The 21,532-nt window shown below is 40.1% G+C and overlaps 1 protein-coding gene across 8 annotated transcripts in view; it reads right to left on the bottom strand.

Annotated features, from left to right (window-relative positions):
* Positions 1–3,584: 3,584 nt before the first annotated feature.
* The window catches only part of synrg (synergin, gamma), a 34,220-nt gene continuing 16,272 nt past the window's right edge, over positions 3,585–21,532 (bottom strand). For 6 of the 8 annotated variants that reach the window (XM_054601578.1, XM_054601657.1, XM_054601812.1 and 3 more), the window contains 9 exons: positions 20,255–21,217; positions 14,277–14,828; positions 12,856–13,019; positions 12,661–12,714; positions 11,893–11,989; positions 11,334–11,482; positions 10,550–10,660; positions 10,381–10,419; positions 3,585–4,670 (listed from right to left, as the gene is read on the bottom strand). In XM_054601578.1, coding sequence (XP_054457553.1) covers positions 4,539–4,670; positions 10,381–10,419; positions 10,550–10,660; positions 11,334–11,482; positions 11,893–11,989; positions 12,661–12,714; positions 12,856–13,019; positions 14,277–14,828; positions 20,255–21,217 — 2,261 coding nt within the window. In that variant the 3' untranslated portion in view covers positions 3,585–4,538. The remainder of the gene's footprint in view (positions 4,671–10,380; positions 10,420–10,549; positions 10,661–11,333; positions 11,483–11,892; positions 11,990–12,660; positions 12,715–12,855; positions 13,020–14,276; positions 14,829–20,254; positions 21,218–21,532) is intronic. The other 2 variants (XM_054601734.1, XM_054602059.1) reach the window with 1 other exon arrangement.

Here is a 21,532-nt window from a genome sequence, read left to right as displayed (position 1 = left end):
TGCTCCTGTTTGAATAAGATAAAAAAACAAACAGTGCCCAGCTGTTTTATACTCTTAACTCTATATGTGTGACCCCTTCTTAAAGATTTATGTCACAAAAAATGGTAAAAAATGGGTTTGGATGAGTGCCAAAGACATAAAGCATTCTCAGAAATAATTACACATAAATGGTTTTGATTATTTTGTAGCATTTGTAATGATAAGAAATAATTAATAAGAAAATATAAGATACAAATCTGCAGTCCCCCATAATTAGTTGAGTCGTAGGGCTGTTTTAGCTAGGTGGGCCTAGACAATTAAGTGCTCATCTGTTATCACAAATGTTGGCTGATAAATAACAAGAAATTGCAGTAAAGAAATGTCAGTATGTTCGATGCGATCAACATCACATAGTTTGTCCACTAGAGAGCACTGATTAGTTTTCCTTTCAACTGTAAAATGTCCTGTTCAATGCATATCTCACTTACAATATTTTGCATTATTTAGTCTCATCAATTAATATAGCGCCCTGTGATAGTCTGGCGACCTGTGCAGGGTGTAACCTGCCTTCGCCTAATGACAGCTGGGATCGGCTCCAGCACCCCTGCGACCCTTAACTGGAAGATGAATTAATTAATTCATATAGCATTTATTTTTAAATAATCGTTTAGTCTGTAAAATGTATATCATGTAAAATAGTGGGAAAAAAATAATCCAAATATTATTTTAATTATATCATTTACAATTCTATACAGCAGGGAAGATACTCACATTTGTGAGGCTGGAACCAGTGAATGTTTGTCATTTGATAACTGACTTTGATTCTAAAAGAATATGCCGGGTAATTTTCTATTTTAGTAGTTTATTTGTTATGTGTAAGTTAGGGGGAGCCACTAGATCAATCCGATTTTTTAAAATTCCCAAATTTCCCATTTGGCCCCTAAAATCTAAAATGTTTTGCTCATCATGAACAGAAGACACCATTATAAATGTTAAGCTCTTCCTATCACAGTTTAATTGTTTTGATCCGTGGATGAATGGAAATGTTATCAGAAAAAAGCAGGAATAAACTCTATTCATAGGATTTAAGGCAATCATGTGCAGAAGCAGCTGTTTTTAAACAATAATGTGATTGACCATGGTCGTGAAATACCAAAGAGCAGCACGGTATCATTCAATCTGGCTTTATCCCACAGTGATGATTTCAGCATTGCAGACAATAGGCGTGAAGATGACAGGCATAGGCGGTCTGCATTTCCAATTACAAGCTTTATTCAGTAATTGATTTCAGCATTTGTAATTTTCTGTAATCCCGGTGTTCACAATGTGAAGAGAGGAATTCATTTTCTGCAGGAAATGAATTAGGGAACAGCGAGAGATAAAATGGATGTTGGAGAACACACCTGATCACAAATGTGAGAACGATAATGAGACTGGTTTCACAGAGCCCCCAGACAGCTCATTTGATTGGTTGAACTGAACCGCCAGCAATGGCCCGGCAAGCGTAGATTTATTCCATTTTGTCGTGAATTGATGGAGAAGAGGCCTCTTTGGCCAGAGAGACAGTAAATTAAAATTGATGGGGGGGATGTCCAGCAACATTCATGCATTTGGAAGAGGAAGCTTCTCGGAAAAGCCATGGGAATTAAATGACTCATACTTAAACAAAAATTCAGGAGAAATTATTTGGAAATGCAACACTAATACGTTTTATAACACAAACAGAACACTGCTGATTGTTATGTGTGTAAAATAAAAAGTTTGATATTTTGGAAAAAAGGTTATTTTCTTTCTTGACTAGAGTTAGATGAGACGGTCGATACTCACGTCTGTACATGAAGCTAATGTCAAAAGCTGTTAAGCTAAACTTAGCATAAAGACTGGGAATAGGGGGAACCACCAAGTCATAACAAAGTCATAACAAGTCATAGTATAGTGTGTAATAAAAAATTCTGAAAAAGTAATAAAAGAGTATGTCATGTGAAAAAATGTACATAAAAGTCAAAGAATAGCATGAATAAAAAAAAGTCATTGTACAGTATGTTGAAAAAAGTCAAAAAAATGAATTAGTTTAGTATGTTGAAAAAAGTCACGAAAAAGTGATAGAATAGCATGTTGAAAAAAGTATTAAAATACAAAGTATTACAAGTAAAAATGCCATTTAACACTATGTTGGAAAAAAGTCATAAAAAGGAAAAGTTGAAAAAAATCTTGAAAAGTCATGGTATAGAATGTCAAAAAAGTAATTAAGAAAGTTGTTGTATAGCATGTTTTATACCATCATAGTATAGCATGTGAAAAAAACGAATTAAAAAGTCATAAAATTCCATGTGGAAAAAAATCTTTAAAAGTCATGGTACAGCATATTAAAAAAATATGTATGGTATAGCATGTCAAAAAAAAGTCATAAGAAAGTCATTGTATTGGTTGTCGAAAAAACTGTCAAAAAAGTCGAGGTATAACAAAAAGTCAGTGTTGTATGTAAAGAAAAAGCCCTAAGAAATTCAACGTATAGCAAGTCAAAAAAGTCATAGCATAGCATGTCGAAAAAAGTAATGATGTCATAGTATAACATGTTCCAAAAAGTCATAAAAACGTCATATTATAGCATGTCGAAAAAAATCATAAAAAGTCATAGTATAGCCTGTCAAAAAGTGATCAAAGGTCATGATATAGATTGTTGAAAAAAAAAAAAAAAAAAAAGTAAGAAAATAGACCCAGCACAGCATGTCTAGGAAAGTGGAAAAAAAGGTATTGTATAGCATGTTGAAATAAAAAGTCATAATATAGCATGTTGAAAAAAGTCATAAAAATGTCATAGTATAGCATGTTGAAAAGTGATAAAAAAAAGTCATATGTCTCAGCACAGCATGTCTAGGAAAGTGGAAATATATTGTATAACATGTTGAAAAAAGTCATAAAAATGTCATGGTTTTACGTTTAAAAGAAGTCATAGTATAGCATGTTAGTACAGCATGTTGAAAAAAGTCGTAAAAAAAGTCATAGTATAGCATGTCCACAAAAGTAATGAAGATGTCATCGTATAGCATGTTGAAAAAAGTCATAAAAAAGTCACGGTATTATGTTTAAAAGTCATAGTATAACATGTTGAAAAATGTCAGGAAAAAAATATAAAAAGTCTTTGTATAACATTTTGGAAAAGTCATTAAAATCATAGTTTACCATCAAAAAGCCTTAAAAAAAATCATATTATAACATGATGAAATCCTACAGACCGATGGACCACCAATGAATTTGGTCAAATGAACACCAGCAACCCATTCAGCCGTGCATGCTAAAGTCTGCAGCTTACGTCAGAGAAGACTAAAATCATTCCTTACACTTTTGCTCTAGTGATTTTAAATTTTAGAGACATCATTTTAAGAAAAACCCCCTCCTCCTTTTAATATTCAGAGTGTCGCCCTTATTACAGCTCTATGCACACAGTACAACGGTTGCTGAGCTGACTGAATCACTTGTTAGCAAACACTTTTTACAGTGATAAAAAAAAAAAAAAAAAAACTACTTAATGTACGAATGTGAATATTGTTTTTAGACAGCCATTAAAAAAATCTGGAAAATAAAATAATCTACGACACTTATAATAAACAGTTTGCTTATTTATTTACATCACATTCACATTACAGTTAGTCATAATTACAATGCTACAGCATAACACTGTAATATAGAAAAAGTGCTGCTGCAATTTCTATTCAGAATCAGTCAACTTTTTCATGACCTTCAGCTCTAGTTGCACACAACACCAAGACACAAAAACAATACCGTTAAGATGATTCACTTCAGGACCCCAAATCACAAATCCCTTTTCCCCTATAAAATATACATTTTAAATACCCCTGGAGGTGCTGAAATCTCCTCAACCGTGCAAAAACATTCAAAGCTGTCAATTCAACACAATTCAGGAAAACGTATAACACCAGCCTCAGTTTGAATGTTAAAGATTACAGATTACATAATAAAACCAAAACAGCCACAGAGTTTCATCAAACAGACCTGACCCACAAATGTAATTCAAGTTCAATAATAGGATTATGATTCAACAGCTCTGGCTCGGTGAAAAGGAAGGAAGTCGTGAATAAAAACCTCTCAAACAGAAGCAACTAGTGACATTAAAAACTCCACATCCTATATTGCACACCTAATAATTTAAATATGAGTCACTGACAAGTGATTATTGATTAATTAACTTTTTTTCCGCAGTGAAAAAATGTGTTTAACGCATTGTTCATAACCGATTTAAATATGACCTATACAGCTGACCTGGGTTTAGGTCATTTATGTCTAAGAACAAATGAGTGACAATAACAACGTAGATGTTAAATATTTATACAAAAGCTTTTAACACATCACCAGATCTGAGTGACAGCTGAGTTGAGACAAAAGAGATAAAATACAGAATAACAGAGGAATCCAGTGACTTTAAGCGACCTTCTCTCAGTCCAAGGTGGCAGCCTGTGCAGTGCGTGGCGCCTCGTAGCTCTACCTATCTGATGTTGATAAGCCTATAACCTGTTGCCATGGCAGCCGCAGCCCAGAGCTCAGAGCAGGTCAGGCAGTATGAGGCCGGGGGGTTTGGGCTCCACACAGTTAATCCAGAAATTGGCACAGCTGGCGTGGTACTGGTGGCCTCCGTACAGCAGTTTGAAGTTGTCTGTCTCCGAGTTGAATGCCTGTCACAGTGAAAAGGTTGAGATATTACACACCTGGATCACAGAGACTATTAACCCATCTGCGCACACAGGAGGAAGAGGCAGAGATGTGGAAGATATAGACAAGGAGTGAGACACTTTATTATGCCTTTACGCTGCGGTTCTAAGTTATAGCTACTTGTTGTGCCTACTGCTGAACTGAGAGAACCACTAGTAACAACGTTACCGCGCATCATTCTACAGTTTAAAGTTTGAATACTGAAAATGAGCAACAACGTTTCATTTACAGCATGATTCACACGCAGCACTGCTGTACATTTCAGTCAAGTTGCATGTTAATAGACATGGGTTTACAGGAATGCAATACCAGCTAGGAAAGACTTCACTTAAAACTGTATGAGAGAACTAGTGCAAGTAAAAGAATGCAAAGTACGTATAAATAATAAATAATCTTAAAAAGGCATAACATCTTAATTCATCTTAAGAATATGAGCAAAGTTTTCTGATGAATGACGTCATGTACGAATTCAAACCAAGTGGATACAACATCCTGTGACACATCAAGCTCTTTTTGAGACATTAAGACAATCTCTTTGTTATTTTAGGGCAGCTGTGGCTCAGGTGATGGAGCGGATCGACCTTTAACCCCAACATTGGTGGTTTGTTCCCCCGGCTCCTGCTGTTCGCATGTGGAAGTGTCCTTGAGCGAGACACAGAATCCCAAGATGCTCCTCGGGCGCCTTAAAGCTGCTAAATTCTCCCAATGCTTAGGATGGATTAGAAATGCAGAGCTTCCATTTCATTACGGTGGGCTGTGTACTATTGTATACAACGACTATAATAGAGTATATTCTTTTTTAAATTCAAGTATTTCTGTCATTGCAGTGAAATAAATAAAATGTACACCATGTGTGTCAAAAGAGAAACAAAGAAACCCAAGACCTTGCAAAAGTAGAGTGCAAGGAAGCTCTTTACAAACCGTACATGCACTACAGATTCAGTTTTAGGTGTGCGTGTGAAGCAGTGAGGTAGATTAGATTATTGTCCGTTTTCACAGATATTTAACAACTTAATTTGGCGTTTCAGTTGAACAGCTGAGGCCAAGAAAACAGTGATGGCAACTCTGACTCCAGTCACTGTCAAATTTTTCAAATAGCAGAGCTGTCTTTGCTCAACACCTGCAAACTTTGCCTCATGGAACCTGTATATCCTTTAAGCAATGCTTTGATGTCTTAAAAGATAGAATAAAGAGTCTGAAAATATTCCATGTATGGTCAACTTATATATTAAAATTGTCTAGGACGTTGTAGCAAGTTTAAACCAGATGCTGATGTGCCATCGTTTTATTCAGGGTGAGGTTGCAGGACTTGACACCGTTTACATTTTTGTTCATGCTTTGTTCAAGCAGATATGAATGAATTCAATCTCCACAGTTTCAAAAATGTTTTCAGCCAAACCCGTTGCTTCATAATATGTTGTTAAACTTTTTTTTTTTTAAACTGATCTAAATACACAGTGGCTGTTGATGAAATGAAATGCCGGGACCTGATCCCCATTTGGGTGCCGTGTGCGTCTGTGTGCAATCAGGAGACGCTGATGTGTGTGATGTGCTGCTTAACAGTTTGCATCCGTGGTGAAACACTGGGAGCTGAGGCCGGGAGAGAGGAATGAGTCATGTGCAGTGAATCATAGCCTCCCACACAGGAGGAGAGGGGAGACGCATGCAGAAAGCAGCAACTGCATACAAATAAACCACCACGGCACGCCATTAAGTCAAACACATCTCCACCTGCCTGAATGCAGCCTGCAGCACGGATGCTCCAGCCAGACGAAGGGCTTTCTCAGGCAAACAGAATGACACATTTCCACTCTCTTTTTCTTTCTTTTTTTTCTTACAATCACATTTCACAAGCAGTGCGATTTCCTTTCTGAGCTCTTTTGTGCCCTGGCCTACTTGTTTCCACAAAACTGCACTCGCGGCTGCAAAAGCTGGGAAACGTTAGAGGGAGAGGATACTAAACGAAAGGGTGGTCACACAAAGATTCACCTCGATGCCTCGTCCTTTCCCTCTCAAACCTCTCCTTCTTAGACTTCACCTGTCTGGTAGTGATTGTGGGCCCATTTAGTGTTTTTTTTACCAGTGATGTTGTGTATTATTAAGCCTTTAGACAGGCAGCCACTTGTAACTCTACTCTGAACATAAAGTGAGAGTATTTATGCTCTCAAGCTGGAGCTGGTCAGTTAAAACTACAACTCTGATAATTCATCTGACCTTTGTTATGTGCGTGTAAAGGTTAGGGAATCAGACTGAGCCCCTGCCAGGTAAGATAATATTACAAACTATCCTGAATCTACCATCCAGCTTTATAAACTTCTACTCTACAAAAGATTTTTAAAAAAAAGAGGCATAATTACCCTTAAGCTCCTGTCAGTGTCTTTAAGCAATGCCTGTAAGCAAACGAGCAGTCAGTATGTTCATGCAAATCCCTGAGCAAAGTGTGCACAGAAAGAGCAGCAAGCAAACATTTAGATCAGCTGTTTTACCAGAAAAGAGGTTCCCTTTTCCAGTTTATTTGTGAGTGAAAAATGAAAGATGCAAGTAATCATCAACCTGGGCGCCTACCCCCTTTCTGATCTTAAAATTAAAAGAGATTTGGCCTTGATTGATCTATAATATTGAAGTATTTCTCAGTGTTGAGCATGCTAATATTAGCAGATCAGCTGTTTCGGAACCGCTAAAGACCGAACATTGTGATGACACGAGTCGATAGTGAGTTGCAGCCCTGCATACATATTGCCTGCTTGGTTGCTGTTTCCTGACATAAACTCCACTTTTACAGTATCTTGCGTCCGTAATAAATTGTGCATTTCTTCAGATTACAATGAAAGAATTCATGTTATTTGGTCATTTAAATCATAAACTATCACGTTATTCCAGCTGGGTTTAATAAGCTGATGTACCTAGACACAGCACTGTCACATCCAGACTGTGGAGGTCGGACAGAAGCGATTGTTAATGTTATTTCTTTTCCCCCTAAAGCCTGAGTCATAATCAATTTCTGACTGAATAACTTCCACATTCACACAGCTCTTTTCAGGCTCGGTATTACCTAAGGACTTTATTTAACTGTGTAGGAACCTTGCTAACCTGAAACACAATACAGCAAACTGTGACAGAGATGGGCCATCAAAAAACTGATTTACGAATTGAAATTTTCAGGATGGGAACATTTGCAGAAAATAGCTGACAACGCTGGGATCCAAACTTCTGTTAGTACTGCTGTCATACCTCCTCAAGCACAAGCTACACAGAATGATCAATCCAAATCCTGTAGGCACCTCAGAAGCATGCATTAATATAAATAGCCAGATATGATATATTATTCAAGTTAAAATCCTTTCCAGTGCTTCTCCCTTTAATTGCTCAAATTAACATTAATCATTTAGGAGATGCGCTGGAGCATCATTAGCTGAAAAGTATCACTTATGATAAAACATAACTGCTTCTGCCTTTGTGTGAAAAACTGAGCTATGAGATGAAGCTGCCCATCCAAACCTCCTGACCCGCAGGAGAAAAGGAGACAACTGAAAACTGCAGCTTTCCCAGAATTATCACTCCAACAGCGACAAGGTGAGACGGAATCTCTTACTGAATTTGAAATATATATTTATGGGTCAATTTGTTAAACAAATGGGATACAAATTTTACAGAAGCTTTTGAAAGATTAAAATTCAAAGCAAGAACTAAGCAGGAGCCATTAAGCTCTTCAGCTGTCGCATTTCTTTGACACCACATCAACATCTCCTCCCTTCAGTACCTTTGGTTGATAAACAAATCAGTACCTCCTCACTAAAGGACAATGCAACAATCAGTGCCGTCTGCTGTAGCCAAAGCTGTTCTTTCACTTCATTATACTCTGAGGGGATGCTATTCTTCACTTGGCTTTTATGCCTTCTTACCAGTGTGGCTCTGCCAAAAACAAAAATGCAATTAAAAGATGGGTTATTAATCTCATGCTAGTGGCACAGAGACAAAATAAAACTGCATTAATTTCAGCCTGCTTCTATGCACACAAGAGTGAGAGGTGAGACCGAGTGTGTGTGTGTGTGTGTGTGTGTGTGTGTGTGTGTGTGTGTGTGTGTGTGTGTGTGTGTGTGTGTTTGTGTTTGTGTGTGTGTGTGAGCAGGTCTAATTGTCGGCTGTACTCCCTGCTTATGACTAATGTGTAAGCCACACCTGCTTGCATCCTAGATGCCTCTCAGTCGCCACATCTTGCCTGGGCCATCCATCTGTTTCTGGCTGAGCAGCAGAGGGAAAACAAGAAACAATCTGCGCCACCATCCTGCCCTCTAAACCGCAGGGTCCAAGAATACCATTAACGGCCCACGTCGATGAAAAGCAAAGCCACCGTAGGCAAAGAGGTACACATGCAGAAATTTTGCACATAGCGCCCCATTCGGAGTTAATGACTGAACACTTCTCAGAAACACCAATGGTTGTTAGCTGCAGGTGGCGAGATGAGCAGTTCCCCCGTGATAGAGGCGACAGAGTAGAAAATGAAACCCTTCCAAGAAAATGTGACGACCTTTGTGACCTTGAAGAACCAATCCCAGAGTGCAAGGACCCACCCCGAGGTGCCAAAGTGACAACTCTCCTCTCTCACTTATTTGATGAGTGCACATTATTATCCTGAGTCATCCTTCAGTTCAGTTCAAAAGCTGGGAACACTCGTTCAACCCCTTCAGAGAACGGTGAGGGTCCAATCATAGCTTAGACACTGTGAGTAGACATGTCAGGCCTGTCAAGCAGTGGATTTCTTCACATGTTGAAACAGTGCACATGGGTCTGTAGTACGAGAGACACCAAACATTAAAACAATTTGAAGGGTGGTGTCTTTTTTTCAAGAAGACAAGAGCAAAAGTGTAAAGAATGTATTACACAGTGGTATCTTCTCCTTACCTACAGTAAAGCTAGTAACCTAGAGTTAATTCAAAAGTCAAGGATCTCATAAATAACTGACTACATTCATTTGTGGAGTTACTGGTTACATTAAAACGATTAGCATATCCTCGCTATCAGAGATTAGGCTAATATTAGCTCTTTATTACATTTAGGGAAGTTTACAGTCAAGCAACTTCAGTTACCTGAGATAGCGTTTAACACTGGTTAGTCTTCATCCTAAAAGCCTTTTCTCTTTTGTAACGTTAAAAGTACACAGTACAAACAAGCTGAGCTAATAGTAGAACTAACTACCAAGAACTAAATCTCTGCACTGACATAAAAATATCGCTTTCACATAGATGGTGAGAACACTGAGTCTTTGTCTGGGACTAACAGATTAAGTTTCAGTGTTAGGAGTTGGAAAAAATACATACACAACATAGTTAGCTAGCTCGGTCATCGGCTTAAAATGAGGAGCTGCTTTTGTCTAAACTTAACACTATGAAAATCAAAGGGTCATTACAAACTGCATATGTGCCATGTGAGAAACAGAAAGCTTGACAGGCAATGGATTAAAGTTTAAAAGAGTGATTTTGGCTGAAATCTAGTCTGTTACAGTGTATGTCTGTACAGACAACTGTTTGCTTTTAGGAGAGGAGCAGTGGAGAGAAGTGAATCCTGTCACTCTGGCCCCCCGCCGGGCTCGTCGGTAAAAGGAGAATAGGCCCCCCGAGGCCCCCAGTGGGAAAGAGTGGAATAAGATTTAGTCGACAGTTTAATGTCTCATACTCGTTTAAACAGACGTCCAATAGTGCTTTCTTCTTTGCTCTGTAAAACGTTTCAAAGTCAAAAAAATGTCAGTTGTTATCCGGTGTGGATGAGCACAACAATATTTATGTAAAAATGAATCCACTAACTGTTATTCTGTGTGTGTATGTGTGTGTGTGTGTGCACAAACCTTGCTGCGAGCGTCGACGTTGAGTAGACACACCCCACAAGCCAGCTCCTTGGCATTCTTAATGCCGTGCCTCAAAATACAGGAGGAGAAATCGAGGGAGCTTTCATCAGGCTACACACACGCACAAAAAAAAAAAAAAAAAAAAAAAAAAAAAAAAAAAAAAAACACAAACTAATTTAACATCCTGCCGAAGGGCAAAATGTAGTCATTTCTATTCTTATAATAACAGCAATGAGAAGAAGTCTGCTTAGAGTAAACATCTCCGAGCATCAACGCCTTTCTATAAAGACTCAGCTATGTGGAGTAAAAACAAACACTACTAGCATACAATCTCTTTCTTTTTTTAAGAAACAAAGCTCCCTGCATGCTTCAATTAAACATTAGTTCCATTTTTTTCCTCCCTCCCTTCTCAAGATACTGTGTGAAAACCAATATCGCAACTCTGCTGACTGTTACTGAGGACGGTCGTTATCCTCAATGTTTCTGCTTTACAGACGGCAGCAGACAGGCTCAAGCTACATTGCAACTAAATCATTGAATTCTTTTTTTTAGCTAATGGAACGACAATATTGCATACGCTACCATTTCATTATGTTTTTTGTAGCCTTTTTTCAGTGCTCTATGATCATGTGTAATTGTGTACCTGCACTTGCAGAGTTTAAACATGTCTGGGTGATAAGGGAAGGCAGTGAAAGCATTTTCAGCATCTGTGTCCATGTTTGGTTGCTTTACTGTGTAATTATCCTGTGCTCTGGAATATTTCTAATTTTTTTGCGTATCTTACAGCAAGCTTGGCCAGCGACATGAAGCCCATGAGGTTGTTCCAAACGCGGCTGATGTCCTTCAGCAGCTGCTGCAGCTTCTCGGAGCACACGGCGGTCGCTTTGATGCCCAGCTCCACCCGCCTGGTGACACGATACACTTCCACAACGCCTGTCAGAGAAAATACACAAGCGCAAGTATCACAAAAACCTGTTCTGTTGCTCTTTTTGTTTCATTTTCAGCGAGGCACACTTTGTTGAGTCCCTCGCTGTGCCATGTTTGCCACTCGCAGCTCATTAAAAAGCAGAGAGGCACAATGAGGGAACAGGACCTTGTCAGACCAGGCAGAGATAAGCCATCACACCAGAGCGTGTTTTAATCTTGTCCTCTCTGTCCTTCAGAGGGTGCAAGGCCACACACCGGGTTCTTTAACAGCCTCTTGTTCACACTATATAGCTAGTCTTCGCTTGCTTATGGTGGGTGTGTGTGTGTGTGTGTGTGTGTGTGCTTGTGTGTGTGTGTGTGTGTGTGTGTGTGTGTGTGTGTGTGTGTGTGTGTGTGTGTGTCTTGTGACTCCTCACCCAGCAGGTACTCCATGCCCTGAGCGGACTGGATGACCTCGGTGCAGACAGAGGAGCTGCTGATGCTGTTCAGGATGTTGTTGGCTTTGGTGATGACCTTAATGTGGGAAGACAGAAGCCAGCATTAATATATTGTATACATTTACATCACAATTATATCCTTTGCCAAGAAGTATATGTCCTGCTGAAAAAAAGAACCATAAAGTCTGATTTTACACAGCTTAGTTTTGGACCAAGAAATACTTTTTCTAGGATTGACACCATCACAGTGAGTTATTTTTTGTCTTGAATATAACATCTGCAAACAACTACACTCTGTCTCAATTAGTGAACAGACCAAAACCTATAAGCTTGTCTGCACTGGCTCGCTGTAAAAATCCAGAATTGAATTTAAATCCTTCTCTTTTCTAACAAAGCCCTTATTGGTCAGGTACTATGAGCTGGAGCACCTCCCTACCAGAATGCTGGGGTCATTGTGGTTCCTAGAGTCTCCAAAAGTAGAATCAAGATCCTCTCCTATAGAACTAGCTTCCAGTTTCAGTTTGGGTTCTGCTTCTCTCCCTGAAGTTTCTCCCTTCTTTCCCCAATAAACTTGTTTTTTTTCTTATCTGATGTAAGGACACATTAAATTGGTTTAAATCCAAATCATAAAAGGTGTGTTTGCAGGGGGAATGGAAATGATTTGTCCCAAAGCGTACGCGATAAGAATAATGCCGTATATTTGTATAGTCATTCTCACAATGACTTGGGACACAAACAAATACAAACCTCCAAAGCATTTTCCAGACACCTTTGCCACTCGTATGCGTAACGCTCGCTCTCCTGCAACAACAAAATTATCTCAAATGAACACAAAGGCAAAAGAGAACAGGGGAACATGTCTATACTTTGTACACTTTCCCATTCCAGAGTATTGTGCGGAAATCTGGTGGTTGCTAAAAGTTAACTCTGGGCCCTCCTCACCTCCACCTCCCCAGTCAGGTCCTTATACTTGTCCCTGATGACAGGCAGGGCGGGCTTCTCGCTCAGGGTGTTGGATCGGTCTCTGAAGGGCTGCTCTGGAGCCGGGGACGGAGGAGAACGCCCAATCTCCTTGTCGCCCAAACTGTGACTGCGTTTGTGGGAGCCTGAGACAAAGCGAGAACCACAAACTGTTTTTTGTTTGTTTTAATCAGTTCAGCAGATAACTCACTTTGAGGTATGTTTGTTTGCAATCGTTATATTTCCATGCTGTTACAGCTAGTTCCTCCTGGACAAGGACAGCATGAGTAAATACTTAATTTGTGACAAACAATAATTACGTACAAAACAGAGGCACAAATATGTGGGTTTGAATTATTCAAAGGGACTCAGACAAATCCTGGCAGGGTACCACAACAAACATAGGCTATTCCAGTGGGGCTGGCAGTTAGTTCGTGTGTGTGTGCGTATCCAGACACAGGTAATCTATCCCACCCCCCCTCCAACTTCTCCACCACCCACAGAGACATGCGTCATCCTCCCCGAAACCCAGAAGCTCCACCATGATCAGATTACTGTTCCACTGGGCGCAGAGAAGAAAGGAGGGTCTCTTTCTCACACAAATTAAATCCAGCACAGGGAGATAAATCTATGGGGCAAATGGGCTTTTATCACAGCACAGAGAAAGCTGTTAAATTATTCCTGGAACATGACACCCACAAACAGCGGTTAAAAAATGAACAGCCTTTCAGTGGATACTGTTAATTTGTGCTCATGGATTTGTTGGGCTCTGCTAATCCATCTCACCAGTCACTGCCACCAAAGCAAAGCTGTCATCTCAACACTGCCATCTAATGTCTGACAGCTTTACTGCAGATCTGATGGGCTGAACATGTGGCGGTGGGGTGGGAGATGAGTGTTGTTGCGCCATTTTAGGGCCACGGTTTAGAGTTGGCCAACAGAGTCACAGTTTTAATTAATTTGGTCAACGTGTTGATATTAACATCACTGTATAGAGCTGAAACTGATTAGTTAACATTGTAGATCCAAGTAAAATTAGTTGAGAACATGCACACATTCACTTATTGCTGCTTTTCTCCATTTAATATCACTGTAAACTGAATCATTTTGGACAAACAAATTTGATGACATCATCTTGGGTTCTAGTATATTGTGATATGAGGCATTTTCCACCATCTGTCAGATTTTTTTTAATTTGTGCTTTTCTGGTTTAAGGCCACAAGGGATGACTGTTTTCATTAAATTGATTGGCTTATAAAACGGTAATATAAAAATAGTATAAACTGCCAAACAAATGTTCCCAGAAACCACGGGTAAGATAGATAATGTAAAAGAAGGATGAAGATACTGTCACTTCTATTTCAATCACACATAGTAGGTTGAACATGATGATTGTGACTCACCTTGAACAGACAAGTCAAAGGTGGCCAGTTCGTTCTTGATCATCTCCTCACTGGACTTGACGTTGGTCTGAGCGCTGGCTTTGAGGAAGTCAGACTTGCCAAACTTTGGCTTGTCCCCATGGAAGGCTCCGAACTCATCAGAGGCCTCACTTTGGTTCCCCTCGGAGCCGCCCTCAGCAGTGGCGGCAGGTGAGTCAGACTTTTCAGAAACAGTGCTTGCAAAGTCCCCGAAGTCGTCCTCGTCATCGCCACCTCCCTGGTTGCTGGGGCCAAAATCAGCGAAGGCTTCAAACTTGTCATCTGTGGATGAGCCGTCCTGGGTGGGAAAGGAGGTTGTGATCTTTGCTACGGAGCTGCTTGTGATGTTTTCTGTGCTGCCAAAGGTCAGCTCCTTCCTCTGTGCTGGCACTAAAGATGGCAGGGAAGCTCCTTCAAAGCCCTGCGGCTTTCTGACCTCCCCGGGCAGACATTCCTCACGGTCTGACCAGTCGTAGCTGGACAGGGTGCTGAGGCCCGACGTCCCGAAGGGGTCAAATTTCAGGTCGTCTCCTTCTGTAATGACAACACAGACATACCGGTGGTGTCTAGGAATAGCATAGATGCTGTCATGATAGGAGGTAGATTAATGAGCCTCGGTGAGGGACTGAGATTTCTGTTGGATTATCACCGTCTCACTAATGGATGGTTCAAGCGTTATATTTCTTCACTTACCTCAAGTGGTGTCAAGCCAGGTTTTGATTCATCATTCTATCATTTCTGCCTTCATCCCAATGAAACTTTGTAAGCGAGATTGAGAATTACGCTAAAAACAACAGACCCATCTCTTTGGAAAACCAATATCCCGGTTACGCTGGATATTCATGTTCGGCCTGTGGATGTTTATTGGAGCAACTTTCAACCAAAGAAATAATCCGTATGAAATCAGTCCTCTGTGCATTACCCATACTAAATGTTTTATTTCTGTTTGATTATTGAAATGTCATTTTTCAATCCTGTAAGCACAACCAATGTATGTCCATTCACCTTCATGTACTGGGATGGAGGCGAAAATTTGCAGATAATGCTGAAACTATCACTATGCATCACCACAACTACATGTTTGTTATTTTGGAGAACTGACCATCTAACTTTACTGGCATATTGTGTAGCATCACTTATGCTGCATAGTCAATAGTGTCAAGCATGAGATGTGTTGTAAAAGGAAACCCTCCCCTTATTTTGCCGTTAAAAGATGTGAAAACTAATTCTGCAACAGACAGAATCGTAAACCAGCATATTTACGACTTCTTCATTATAATACCTGCTCCTGACTAATTGTTTTTGTTGTAAACAGTAACACATCCTCAAATCCAGATTTTTTTTAATTCTGTTTAACTAATTACCGCTCGAACGGTGAACAAAAGGTTTTGAAGTCTGACCTTAATTATGTTTATGAGAAGAAAATTACTTTCGCCATTTCACTGAAACACAAAGAAAACTAACACCTTTTTTGCAGTGGACCATTCTCTCTAAACTGGCTACCACTAGCTGTTCTCATTCTCAAACAGCTTTCCTAACATCAATCACAGTTGATCTCTTTAAACTGTACTAAGTGCAACCTGAATGCATCTTCTCTTTCATTACATCTGCTATGTTTCTTATAATGTTTTGTGTTGACAGAACACAGATTGTGATCTCTTTCTTTATCACAAATACTAACTGACACACCTTGCACACATTTCTCCCAACACTTGAGTATTTACATCTCTCTCTGTTTTTCTGATACACATAAACACACGCACACATATTGACCTTGTCGAACACCTCCTGTTTTGCATGACAGAACCCCTCAGACACAAAAAGCAATTTGTGAAATTGACAAGGACCTAGTGCTGTAAGCTTTGTGTCATTAGATCCCTTTGAGCCTTATAAGAAATGGAAGGAGAAAATAAGACGGTACGCATTTCAGCAATACCAACAGTAATATTTATTACGACAACATGAGAAGAGAGAAAGAGAGAGAGGTCACAAAGTACTGTGAAAGAGGTCTATCATTACAAGAGGTTTGTCAAACTAACACTTGTAAATTATTAGATTTCAGTCATTTAGAATACAAGGGCATGCAGAGTCAGGAGAAAAGGGTAGAAAACAAACAGAGAAGGTAAACCAAAGATAATCCGAGGATATAGAAGCAGGAACCAGAATGAGAAGGCACATTCACAGACTAAAACCAGTAATTCTGGGGAGATGACAAACTGTGTTTTACTATTAGGATGTAAAGCAACAGGTGTTTTGGAAAAGATATGAGTACAGAACACTTGCAAAGCCAGTTTGAAGATATAATTCAAAGAACAAGCTCAAGGCAGGAAGCATTAACCCTTTGAGGACCTGAGGGGAAAAATTGGTTTGTTTGGAAAGGCTTTGGACAAACTGCATTTTAGGAGCAGTGAGGACTTAAAAGCCACAATTTAAGCGGCTGTCATTTATTCATTTACAATTATGAAATAAGATTTTTTTCTAATAACAAATCAAGAGGAGGATATCACAATGTCTGCATTAACCTCCTAATGTGCATGTAAAAAAAGTGAAGGGATCTTGTTCAAGCACTCAAAGGGTTACAGAAAACAAAGAGGGCCATTCTTACACCTGACATCCCAGAAAGGGTTTTAATTACATCCGATCACAGATGCAGAAACAGATTTAAAGAGACAGTATCCTTTTTCTCTTGCTACAGTGATTGTTTGTCAAAGCAGGCTAATCTGCAAAAACTCTTATGATCCCCTAAATAATAGCACATCATAACTTGAGACAACAATGTTTAGTTTGGAATGTTGACCTAAAATATTCAAATCTTACTAAATACTGTAGGCTACATTTAATTTACATAGTTTGCAAATCACACCAAGATCAAGGAGTCTGTATAATAAGAGCTCATATTCCTGTAATAAAAATACACTATTAAATCTGTATGTATACATTTGTCTCTTTGATAAAAACAACTTGCAATACTGTTATGCATCAAATGAAATCTTGTTTTATGTTCTTGTCAATTTCACAAATTGAAAAGGCAGGCATACTGCAGCAAAAAGCAAGGCAGGAAGGGTAATACTAACGGCATCATGTTCTCAGAGAGCCAGACTGGAGAGCCACACATGATAATTCATGCTGCAATATCACAGATAACGGTAAAAATAAATAAACAAATAAATTAAATTAGATTCCTAAAAAGGAACCTCACAAGAGAAATACTGTCTCTTTAAGATTACGTACATGTCCAGAAACACAGTGCAAAGCATGTTGAGGTGCTCAAACTGCTCGGCCTGCTACACTTTAAACAACAGATTAGTCGCAGAGCTCTCCGAGAACAGAATATCGGATAAATAAGCCTGGGAAGGGTGGAGCAGCTGTAACAGTAGTGGGAAAGCTTCTTAGGAATGTGTCGATGTTAAACTGGGCACTGGTATCAGGAGTAGCCTGACTGTTTTACTGCAGCTCCTTGGACAGTACAGAGAGGCCAGTTTTGTTTCGACCACTGTCCAGAAACTGAAATAAGGCAATGGGGATGTTTTTGTATTTATGATTTCTTGTGATCAGAAGAGGAATCCTCTTTTACATGGGTGAAATGATATGAGATAAATGTTATTTAAGCGATGATTAACTGATAAAGTTTAGAAATAAATGCTGTCTATGCAAAAAGTTGAATGTGTGAGAAAAAAAAAGTGTCAATGTTGTCTTGTGAATACTTTTTCTACTCTCTCAAACCTCACAAAAGTTTTCAATTAAGGTTACAAAATTTGAAACTCAAATGTTTGAGTTGCAAGGCATTCACCTAACAGCGGTTATATGCCGTCTCAGATTACATTAAGGATGTAATGTTTCTGTGAAACATGAGCCATGGCATGGAAGGTGATATGCTGGATGAATAAATGATGTGCACTGGAGAAGGGAGGAGAGGGAACGCTGACATGAACATTACCTGATTATAACCCAAACTGGGTTGATTTGTATATCCTGGGAACTATTCAGTCTACTTCACACTTGGGTGTATTGCTAGTAAAACCAAAGGACGTGCAATGTCAAAGTTGGTGCAATTTGGATTGAATTTACCTTCAATGTTAATAAACTTTCAATAAACAAGCAATAGCGCTCTGTGCAGCAGAGCGAGTGCGTCTTCAGGACTCTGCAGACTGAGTAAACTCTTGGTGTCTGTCTGTCTGTCTGTCTGTCTGTCTGTTCATCCAATCGATTTCACCCTGGTGGGTGTATTGCTGAAGAACCAAGGGAGTGCAGTGTCAAGTATGAAGTTGATGGGATGAGCGGTTCTCAAAAAAAAAAAAAAAAAAAAAGGCACACGCTATGAACGGGCACTACACTAGTTTTATGTATACTTTGACTCCACTTTCATGGACGTCAGGTATGGGGATAAAAAGCTGTCGCGCTATTATAGAAACATCTCATAATTAGGGGCCCATTTGATCCAAATAATACTGCATGGTAAGTCTAAAATACTGCAGAGTAATGCAATAGCTGGTGTGCATAAAGTCGCTAAAGCATGGACTCACTCAATTAACTCTGGCCAAAAAATTGTATGCATCCAGCTATGATGCACCTTACATCTTAGCTGTTTCTGTGGCACAGTGCTTTATTTATAAAAATAGCTTGTGTCCTGTTTCTTATTCAAAGGAGCTGTATTTAACATTCTGAACATTCATATAGCATCAAACAACTATTTGCTATGCAAAGATATGGCGGAGTAATGTCTACCTGAGCAGAGAATGAAGTCGCTCTCCCTCCTTGTGTGTTGTTATCAGAGATTCTCTGTGTTTTGTTGACATACCGGGATGACGTGCTTTAAATACATGTTAGTGCATGTGAGCGTGTCCCACTGGTTAACTCACGGACACTGCTCTGCACTGCCATCATACGGCAATTACAGCTGATTATGCTGTCCCAATTAACAGCGTCCTGACCAAATGCAGTGTCCAGCAGCCACCCTCCAGTTTCCCCGCAGGTAAACACCGTTAGCTCCGTCAGTACTTTTGCCCTAGTTTGCACTGTAAGCTATGAGACGCGGGTTTGCCGTCTACATGTTGAGAGCCGTTGGAAGGCAATAGAAATGCTCCCAATCTCAGATCTTGCACATTTAAGGAAACATTTGACGGAAACTAAGGAATCTATTTTTAGCTAGTCAATATTATATTACGCACTCAGCACAAACCAAACAGTTCAAAAGTTGATTGTTGGCTTACAGATAATGCCTTTGGTAAACTGCAGCCAATTGAGTGAAACCTGTGATGAGAATAACAAGACGATTGTCACAGTAACAATCTCCTGTTCTTGTCCATGTCCAATTTAACCGCTCTGTTAGCATTGCACGACACGTCAACAACACACTGTTAAAGTTCGGCCTGTGGAGACAAAAGGTTCACTGAAGGGAAGCTCGTCTGTTTGCTGCAGCGTGGACACAATACATTTGCTTATCCAAGTCACGCAGACGGCAGCCGGGAACCTTGTCTCTGAACTATGACTGCAAACACATCAAAACTAGGCACCATTTGTAAATAAATAAGAAATTTGGGCCAAAAACTTTCTGTCATCACAGTAATAATAATATATGCATGGAGATACTTGAGGGAGGAGAAGGGAATATGGAAAAATAGATAGGGGGACTACGGATTCAAATAAATAACTAATAAATAACTAATAAATAACTAATAAATAACTAATAAATAAATAATAAATAAATAAATAATGATGAATGATGAAAATGTAGAATGAAAGATACGATGCATCTAATCTGATATGTTATTCATGTAGTGTTACGTCTGTCTTCAGTATTTGAGCATATTCAATTCAATTAGGACCTCGTTAATTGCCCTTTGACCCCTGTTTAGTGGTAACAAGTGGTCACTGAGGAGAAGAGGCCACTGCTGGCCTTGGAATTAATACTGTGTGTGACTGGATGGGGCCTCACCAGAGCAATCTCACTAGTTCCTCACCTGTAGCGGGGGGCTGGTGGGCCGAGAGACCGGGCAAATCCAGAGAGCTGTCCGACATCACATGTTTCAGGTCTCCGCCCATATCCGAGAGCTTCATGTCCAGCTGAACTGAGAGTGCGTCTTCAGAGTCGTCCTTTCCTACGCTGCTCCCCCCAATGGACGGGAGGTCGAGGGACTTGACAGAGGCAGAGTCCTCTTTGGCCTGTTTGAAAGCGGCCACCTTGTCCACCAGAGTCTTTTCCGAAGCCCCGAGCGCTGTGCAGAACTTTGAGGACTGAAAGTCAGCAAAGTCATCCGTGTCACTCTTGAGAGAAGAGAAGGAGCCACCGCCACTCTTAGTGTCATCGTAGGCCAGGCCTCCCTCCAGAGACAGCTGTTTGAATACGTCATACTTGTCTGAGCTCTGCTGAGGTCGCTCCTGAGTGGAGGTCTCCCCTTGGACCCCCACGCTGCTGCTCTCGCCTTTAGGTTCCCCACCAGAACTGCCAAACGCCATGAAATCTGCAAAGTCGTCCTGAGGCGCTGCCACAGCTCCTCCCGCTGCTGAAGCCTGAGCAGCATCAGAGGATGAGCCAAAGAGGGCAAAATCCCCAAAATCGTCTGCACCTCCCCCTTGAGGTTTTGATCCACCTGGTAGGAGCACTAGAGAGGGAGGAACAGACACTGAGGGGAATGTGCTGGGTTTTGTCTCAGTGGGGGCAGGAACAGAGGGCGCTATAGAAGAGAAAAGGTCCAGGTCCGCCATGTTGAGAGGATTTTTGGGCTGAGAAAGAGACACTGCTGGCTGTTGCTGCTGCTGTGGTATATGTTGTAGTGACTGAGAGGTTGGGAAAGCAGAGGGGAAGGAAGGTTGAAAGATCTTGGCCTGGTCTGAAGGGTCTAATGGAGAGACGCTGTCTGCGGTTTTAAAGTCTGTGAAGCCATCATCAGCGCTGACGGACTTGAAATCTGCAAATCCTTCCCCTGCGAATCAAAGACAACAATTTAAGATCATTAAAAAATATTTATCATGGCAGAAAGACATAATCGCAAACTGACAGCTGCCGCCGCTATGAGTCAGATATGTCGTTATCCTACAAGAAAGGAAGCGGGAAGTTATTAGTTATGGCTCTCTTTGTGAACGTTCATGGTAAACTTCCAGTCTTCTGATGAACAGTGGGCTGCACAGCGTCCAATAAACAGCACACATCACTGCACAAAAAAAGCTACGTCATCTAGAGACAGAGGCACTAGCATGCAATTTACTGTTCAACCTGGAACAGAACATGATAAAGAAAT

The sequence above is a fragment of the Anoplopoma fimbria genome, chromosome 1 (genome assembly GCF_027596085.1).
Source record: "Anoplopoma fimbria isolate UVic2021 breed Golden Eagle Sablefish chromosome 1, Afim_UVic_2022, whole genome shotgun sequence".
NCBI lineage: Eukaryota > Metazoa > Chordata > Actinopteri > Perciformes > Anoplopomatidae > Anoplopoma > Anoplopoma fimbria.
The sequence above is the reverse complement of the archived record's forward strand: the minus strand, read 5'-3'. Positions and strand labels throughout refer to the sequence as shown.